Source organism: Xenopus laevis, chromosome 1S (genome assembly GCF_017654675.1).
Source record: "Xenopus laevis strain J_2021 chromosome 1S, Xenopus_laevis_v10.1, whole genome shotgun sequence".
Classification (NCBI taxonomy): Eukaryota; Metazoa; Chordata; class Amphibia; order Anura; family Pipidae; genus Xenopus; species Xenopus laevis.
In genome coordinates this window covers 27,759,624-27,768,519 of record NC_054372.1, presented here as the reverse complement: position 1 = coordinate 27,768,519, position 8,896 = coordinate 27,759,624, and the positions used below count along the sequence as shown (strand labels likewise).

At 38.7% G+C, this 8,896-nt stretch overlaps 1 protein-coding gene across 1 annotated transcript in view; it reads left to right on the top strand.

The window, feature by feature from the left end:
• The first annotated feature begins 1,222 nt into the window (after positions 1-1,222).
• corin.S (corin, serine peptidase S homeolog) overlaps positions 1,223-8,896 on the top strand; it is an 89,792-nt gene continuing 82,118 nt past the window's right edge. The window contains exon 1 of the mRNA XM_018243131.2: positions 1,223-1,411. Within this exon, the coding sequence (XP_018098620.1) occupies positions 1,340-1,411 (72 nt within the window). The 5' untranslated portion in view covers positions 1,223-1,339. The remainder of the gene's footprint in view (positions 1,412-8,896) is intronic.

Genomic DNA, 8,896 nt, shown 5'->3' with positions numbered 1-8,896 from the left:
GTCGATGAATCAATAATAGTAAATATTGAATTTCACCTTAACTGACCTTAAATTACACCAGCATATTAGACTTGCTGGTGTATCTAGGAGAGCAAATAGGGTTTCTGCCGCAACTTCACCCTTCAGACTGAGCCCTCCCTGCTACTGTCCTAGGACCCTACAGGTTTGGCATTTTGGGAAGCGCTGCTCTATCAACAAATATCATAAGCCTACAACATTACCTATTGCCCTGCCTCTTGCAGCCTGAAAGCTGACCTTTAAAGAGGGACGTTGGTAAATGATGTGATTGTGTCTGCAAATTCTGTCCTTAATATGCAGTGTTAAACATGAGTAATATAATGTGTTTGGGTACATACTGAAAGAAATTAAAGGGCATGTAAAATAAGGCTAGAAATGCTGTATTTTGTATACTAAATATAAACATGAACTTACTGCACCACAAGCCTAATCAAACAAATAATTTATGCTTTCAAAGTTGGCTACAGGGGGTCACCATCTTGTAACTTTGTTAAATATCTTTGCAAGACTAAGACTGTGCACATGCTCAGTGTGGTCTGGGCTGCTTAGGGAGCGTCATAAACAAAGCTGCTTGAGTTCTGCATGGCTGGGAAGTAAGGTGGGGGCTCCCCCTGCTGTTCATAAGTATAATTGTTTCCCTGCTCAGCAGTTAGGGACCATCTGACAATTCCTATCCACAGCAGTAAATGAAGGGAGAATTTCACTGCATACAGTCAGGTTTCTTATAAAAACGGAACACATTTTTTAATTAAAGTATATTGGAGATAGGCTTCTTTTTCATTAAAGAAAGTAAAAATGGGATTTTATTTTTTTGCCTTTACATGCCCTTTAAAGATATAACAAGATTTAATTAATTTGTTTGCAGCAAACTTTTTGATAGTAGTTAAAGTGTTCAATCACTCGCATTCTCCTACTCTCTGCTGGGGGTTTTAAAGTCTCCACTTTATTGGGGTATGACATATGTAATCCTCTCTATACTACTTTGTATATATCACAGGTAAATCTTAAATATTTCTATAACTGTAGCTGTGTGATTATTTCTAATAATGGGATATTGATCATGATGAATGAAAGGTTGGACCAGTAAAGGATTCAGACTGAGTATGCTTTGCACACAAAGGGTATTTCTGGATGGTGGGTGTGCTGTGGGTGGAGTAGGGGCTGCTGTGGAGTAGTTTTAGAGCAGTCTGGATGCTGAGACCCCTCATCTAGAGCAACTGGAGGGACAGAGGAGCAGTGATCCCTGTCTGTGAGAAGACATTCCATGTAGGAAAGTGTCAGGGGATGAGAATGGAGCAGTAGCAGCAGCAGCAGTCTGACTATGCATTCAGTGCAACAGTTTGCTTCTGTGCCGCCTGAGCAGCAATACCAGCCAGTCATCTGCACTAACAGGGTAAGTTTGCCACTCTATCACTGTGCCAGGGACAAGAAGGGGGCATAATTATTCAGATCTGCATAGCCTTACTGGGAAAAAAAGCCTTCTGAGATCTGTGTTTTGGGATTCCAGCATTGACTGAAAGGGTAAGACCTGCTGCTGGAGGATATCTTATTATGTAACCTGATCATATCATTATTTATGCCTGTGAATGGCATCCTTTTATTTGTCATTTCATTCAGAATTTTCAATGTGAATCTCTCCAGCTGCATCTGAACCATAGATCCTAGTGTACACTGACAACCAGTGGCTGGAGTTTTAGTTCAAAGCTATAGGTTTATACAAATGATTAATAAATAAATATAGTTTTAATACAGCATGCTCAAATGGAGCAGACGGGGAAAGAACACATGTGAACAGTGTATGAAGTACATTGGCCCATTGATCTGCCTGCTTGGTATCTTTTAACTCATACTTACTAGGCTCAACATATTTAAATGTTACTGGAATTTATATAGAAGTATAATGTGAAGTCTGGAGTAGCCCTGTGTTGATTCCCTGGCACCAGTTGAACAAACCAAAGGTTGGCCATGGTATTTCAGGATAGTCATAGATTTATAATAAGTGCTAGATGCGTGTACATGTGCCTGCATTTTCTGTGCAGATGATCTGATCAATGTGCCTTATACCTTGGGAAATATGTGCTATGCTGGAACTGGTCTAAAGAATCAGTATCTGGGTCCAGTGCTATTTACTTGTACCCTGTATATGATGATATTAGTGGTTACAAGTAGTGAGATTACAGGGAGCTGTGTAGGTGGGTGATATACAAGTCCTTGCTGTGTTGCCTGCAGCTGTGGGGAATAAATAAGATCATCACAGTATGGAATAATTTGGGTATAGAAAAAGGGAGACTGGAAACAGATAAAGCAATAGTAAAGAAAATTTCAGGTACCAGTAAATGTTTCTAAATACAGGTATTATTATTATTATTATTAATGTTGTTTCTCTAACTGTATAAGTTTTTTTGTTGGGTCAGTTATTTAGGGACAGAGTTTAGACATACCTCCCAACATTCAGGAAATAAAAAGAGGGATAAAAAAGTCACGCATTTTTGGGGCCACACCCCATAATAACCATGTTCATTTTACAAAATTTGGCAGGTTATGAAACTTTGAACATATTTCTGTGTTTTTTTTTCAGTTATTACAGTTTTGCTAATGAAGGTGAATTGCCCTTCGCCTGGCGAATAAATTCGCCCATCACTATTAAGGTGCACTGTAAAGGCAAAATATACCTTATTAACAAGAAGGATGTGCTTAAACCACATTTATTTTGTAACCTATTGCTAGATTCTATGAACCTATTTTTCAACATACACATCTTGTTTTTAGAAACCATACTTTATCAATATAATATTCCTTTTATCACAATAATTGGCCTTTAGTAGGTGTTTCCATTTCCTATATCCCAGTGGAAGTGGTTTTCCTTAATTTAAGTGTTTGATATTTTCAATAGTCACTTCTCCCAAATATACAGAAGAGATATTGTTACTTGTGTGGCTGGAATTGGGTTTACCCTTCCCTCTTTCCCAGTAAACGGTTGCCTTTAAAAGAACGGTCTGTTACATCGGCAACTTTCCTGCTAGGTGGCTGTAAAGTTTATATGGGTTAGACCGGGGTAAATGTTCCAAGGCCCCATTATAATTACTGTGGATGGCATATAGGCTCTCTGTGGCTTCCCCTTATTGCCCCATATCAGTGACACAGCGAGGGGGTAGAGGCATTTACACATGCGCCTGTCTGTTTAGCAATAAGTAGGAAACCAGCAGATTTCAGTTGTGTCTCTGTTTCCAATTAAAACTGTGTCCTGCTGTGTTATGCCAAAGCTGTTGTCGCATTTACAAAAGATAAACATATATTGCTTCATGTTTTTTTTGCAAAATAGGGCACTTTTATTAGTCTTCCATCTGGACAACATTAAGGGCACATCCATTAGTTTATAAAGCAGATGGAGAGAAGCTGGGTTAGGAGAGACTGATGTGATAAACAACATATTGATCAATATTCACCAAGTTAATCTGGAGGAAAGGCTGGCTGTGAAAGTTTTGGATGCAAGTGGCAAAACCAGCAAATTAAATTACCCTAAAAGTAACGTACATTGTACTTTGTGTTCAGCAAAATAGCAATATTCAGCATTCTGTTGTTTTCATGGCTCTCTGGGGGCTGTCAGCTGGAATGTAAATGGGATGCCTATTACAGTCATGTTATTTCAACTGAGTAATAAATCACCGAGACACTGTTAAATCATAGAAGTTATCTGGCTTTGCACCAGTGTTTGTGCTGCTACTCCTGATGGTAAAATGATAATAAATGTACCAGCTAGTAATAGCTCAATAAAAGAAATTCCCCATGCAGTCACTGGATAGTGAGTTTTGTCATAAGAATAAAAATGAGAATGGTGTAGGCAACAAACTTATTTAACGGGGGCTTTAATATTCCAATTATTTTTTTCATTTGCGATTAAGGTTCTAATTATATATTAATAATATATAGTGCCCTGCACAAACAGTCTTATGTGGTCTAGTGGGGATTTTGGAAATTGTAGTCCTGCAACAGCTGCTATACCAAAGGTTGCCCATCCCTTTACTGTGTACCTATACTGTGTATATAAATATGTGTGAGTGTGCGTAGGTAACATGGCAACAAGTTATGCATTAGCAAATCTCTGCAAAATGTAAATATATAGAGAGATAAATGTGACAGTGTCCTGCCGTGTCCGGAGGAAAGACTTGGAACATAATTAAATAATTTCCTATTATTATCATCCTGTTAATACTGAAATTTTTTTTTAACTCTGACTCTCAGCAGGAATACTCAGCACCTTTCCACAATGTAAAGCATTTCTTTTTGTGCAGTGAAAGTGTTTAAATGGCTCACATTCTCCCATGTATTGCAGGGGATTCTCCTTATAAAAGTTTCCCTTTCAGAGTCCAAGATTATCTGGGGGCTGACTGATATGGAATCCTTTCTGTTTTCCACCCTAAAAATACTCAAATTCAAATTCTCCCCAAATGACCATCTCCCTCCTTGACCCCATTATGCCTGAGCGGAAAGTCTGTAAGTAAAAATACCTGTTTATAAATAGACGAGAGGCTGTGACACCCATGCAGGGTGCTGCTAAGCACGGTTCCTGTCACAGCCTAGGACACTTCTGGAAATAGTTGGAAAGACATGAAATACTTTCGGTGCATTATGTGGTACAGAAGTTATTTGTGAAGGGGGTATTTTAAAATGAAAATTCAATCTGATACATATCTTGTATAACATCCCTAACAAGTAATACAGGTATGAGATCAGTTATCCGGAAAGTGCCAAATTACGGGAAGGCCGTCTCCCATTGACTTCATTTTCATCAAATAATTCACATTTTTAAAAATGATTTCCTTGTTCTCTGTAATAATAAAACAGTACCTTGTACTTGATCCCAACTAAGATTATTCATACTTATTGGAGGCAAAACAATCCTGTTGGGTTTATTTTGGGGGTTATTTATCAAAATTGGAAAAGTTCTCACTACTTTCTAAAAACTACCCTGACCATAGTCATAGACATGGACCCCCCCCCCCCATTTATCAATATATTTTTCCGAACATTTCTTGTGCTGGGAAAAGATCAAGCGTGAATTGTATGAATTTTTCGGATTTGTTGGCGAAAACGCAAACTTTTTCAGATTTGCTGCCAGAAACCTCAGACTTGTCGCCCGGAAAATACAGAATCTTCGGATTATTGAATGAAATCCAGCTCAGATCAGGATATCAGTGGGAAATCTGCCATTGACTTCTACATGAACTTGGCAGGTCTGAGTTGGAGTACCTTTTTATTCTGACTTTTAACACCATCGGGGTTTAATCAATCCTGACAAAGTTCTTTTTCTACAAAATGATTGTTTTTCCCCTTTAAATGTCTGACCAGAAAAAATTGAACTTTAATAAACCCCCAAAATGTATAAAGGATTATTTTTAGTAGACTTAAGGTCTGGATATCCAAATTACAGAAGGACCACTTATTTGGAAAAATCCAAGAGTGGGAGGGAAATGTACTCATTATCTGTACTGAAAAAGCAGCACAGGCACAGCAAAAGGTTGTACCTGGTACACAGAATTTGTTTTAATAAAAGCTAGAACATGTGTTGTTGCACTTCCGGTCACAGCAGTTCTGATAAAGGCTTGGATTGATGTCCTGACCACAGACGCTGGGCTTCAGTCTTCACTATTGTGCAATTGTTTTATCTGCAAGTGGAAACTCCAAGAGCTGTGACTGCCATTTAACGTGTAAATGTATGGAGTTCTAGGTAGAAAGAGTCAATAGAAAATCTGCACTAATGCACTGAACAACTTCAGACTGTGTATTAAATGCCACTTTCAGTGTGATTATTACCCTGAATACTTTGTCCATATGTATTTTCAGTGGACTAAATAACGCATTCAATAGTGCGGTAATGTACTGGATACTCCAGGGACCGTTTGCTAGACGGCAGGTTACTGTGAGCGTTAATGGTGCCTGGGAAAGTCAATATTGTTAAACATCACTAAAACTGCAGTGTTGTAAAAGGAAACATAAATAACGCCACAAACCACCATTCTCTGTAAATGCCAGTCTTTCTCCCGTCTATGGGGCAAATTCACTAAGATGAGAAGTTGCGCCGGTGATAGCTTCGCCACACTCCGCCGCACTTCGCCGGGCGTAGTTTTGCCAGCGCTATGCAAATTCACTGAGCCCACTGTATAGTTTAGGTGCCATATGTTAGGAAATGTAGGGGGGAAGGAGGGTACCCCCAAAAAAATGTACAATCTTTTTCAGCCTATCACCCTATCAGCCTTCAACTTTTTTTGAAGCAAGCCCTATCTACTCTATTGCACTTCGCCTGGTTTCAGTTGGCGAAGGCAAGTCTGGCGCAAGAGTTAACGTTCATGAAAATCCGCAAGTTAGTGACTTAGCGTAGTTACGTCCCTTCGCCATAGCGCAACTTCGCCTGGCGTAAGGGTGCGAAGTAGCGCTAGAGTAGGTCCACTTCGCTAGCGAATTTACGCCAGCGCCCGTTAGTAAATCAGCAAAGTAACGAAATGACGTCACGCTGGCGAATTTGCCACTTCGCGCTTTAGTGAATTTGCTCCCAGTGGCCTCAAAGCAGGTACTTATTTTTGAATTACAGGTTTGGAGGCAATTTTTAGTTGCATAAAACCAGGTTTACTGCCAAACAGAGTTTCCAATAGGCTGCTAGTCCACAAAGGGGCTACTAATATAGTAATATGAGCAGAATCTGTGGGCATTTTTTTAAATGGAGACCAACCAATGGATGCTTTAGATCAGTAATATAGAAGCTTAAGCTCACAAGTAACACGTTGCTCCCAGTGCCCTCAAGCAGATGCACATTGTTGAGCAAATTCTCTCTGTAATGATATTATTTCTTAATCTTCATTTATTAGAACTGTCAACTCTCCCATATTGCAATCTAGAGGACTTATATACCAGGTTCATGCAAAGTGGGGTTTGTGGTTAGGTAGTAACACGGCATGGTTGGAAATAATGGGGCCATGGACAAAATCTCCCGAATCATTTTGTTATATCTGGGCTAAGTACTGTATATCTATATTATATATATATTATTGCTGCATCTGCCTCATTTATCTCCTTAGGTCAAATAGGCTTTGAGGTGTTGTCGACATTACTCAGGAATTTATTCAATGATAAAGTCTGGTGTGTGTGTGATGACAGAAAACAGTACAACCTTTTGTAACATTGTGATAAAGCAGTGTCAGCAATGTGTCAGTATTCCTCCTATAACTCCCATGGAACTGATAATACAGAATTCATAGCAAATCTTTAGGGTGAAAATATTTTCTGTATAAGATACCAGTGAAGTGTGGGGGCTTTGTATATTGTTATAATTTTACCAGAACTTTTAGCCAAAGGCTAGTGAACATTAAGGGGGAATTTCGACTTTTAGTTTTTATGTTTTTATAAAATAAGTTGTTATTTAATATTTTAGTATATTAGATTGTACATATTGCCTTTTCCAGGCAACCAAAAAAATAAAAAAAAATTCTCTGCAAGATTCACTTATCTATCTATCTATCTATCTATCTATCTATCTATCTATCTATCTATCTATCTATCTATCTATCTATCTATCTATCTATCTATCTATCTATCTATCTATCATCTATCTATCTATCTATCTATCTATCTATCTATCTATCTATCTATATATCTATCATGTAGTTACATAGAGTAGATAGGGATTGTTTCAAAAAAAGTCAAACATTTTTCTAAGTCCCAAAAAACGCTGGCGTGTTTTCTACATTATGGGTGATAGGCTGAAAAAGATCGTAAATTTTTTTGGGGCTCCCCTCCTTCCCCCCTACATTTCCTGACTCATGGCAACTTACCTATACAGTGGGCACATGTGAAGGGCAAAATAAAATTTTTATTTGATGATTTGAAGGTTTTCTAGGCATTTGTAGTGCTGATACGTATTCCTCCATTGAAATTTGAATTTCGCACCGTATGCAAATTAGCCTTCGCTAGCATAACTTCGCTTTACTTAGCGAATCAACGCTAGCGCAACTTCGCAACCTTACGCTACCCCTGATCGCAACTTCGGATTTTAGTGAATTTGCGAAGCGCTGGCGAAACTACGCCTGGCGAAGTGCGGCGAAGTTACGCCTGGCGCAACTACGAATCTTAGTGAATTTGCCCCATATTATATATCTATTATGTATTTACATCTATCTGTCTGTCTGTCTGTCTGTCTCTGTCTGTCTGTATGTCTGTCTGTCTGTCTGTCTCTCTCTCTCTCTCTCTCTCTCTATCTACATCTATCTATTTTACATGCATTTTTTTTCAAGGGTTTTAGTTTCCTTTAAGAATTTATAAGCAACATCTTTGATCCAAGGTTACTTGATTTTCAATGTGAAATCCAGGGACACCTATAAAAGTGCATTGTGCAAATCTTTATTTAGGCCACACTTACTTTTGGTCATTCCCACTTCGCCAAACAAACTCAAGGTCACAGCCACAAAGTTCTATGTCATTTTAGGTATATTTAATGCTGTACATACTATACATCTATATACATATGCATACAGGCATGCTGTGACTGCTGCATAGAACTAGCGTGAGGCATGCTGTATAAGATGGGGGCTGAATTGTACAAGTCTTTTTTAAACAAAGAAACACTTCATACTTGGCTCAAAGGTGGCTATACCAAGAAGATTGCATTTCTTTAACCATCGGGTTAATCCAAAGTGTTATCAGCTTCTTGTCACTAGAGCGTTTCCCACTGATCAGTAGGGATGTAGCGAACGTCGGAAAAAAAGTTCGCGAACATATTCGCGAACTTGCGCAAAAATGCGAGCGGTTCGCAAACGGTTCACGAACCCCATAGACTTCAATGGGAAGGCGAACTTTAACATCTAGAAAAGACATTTCTGGCCAGAAA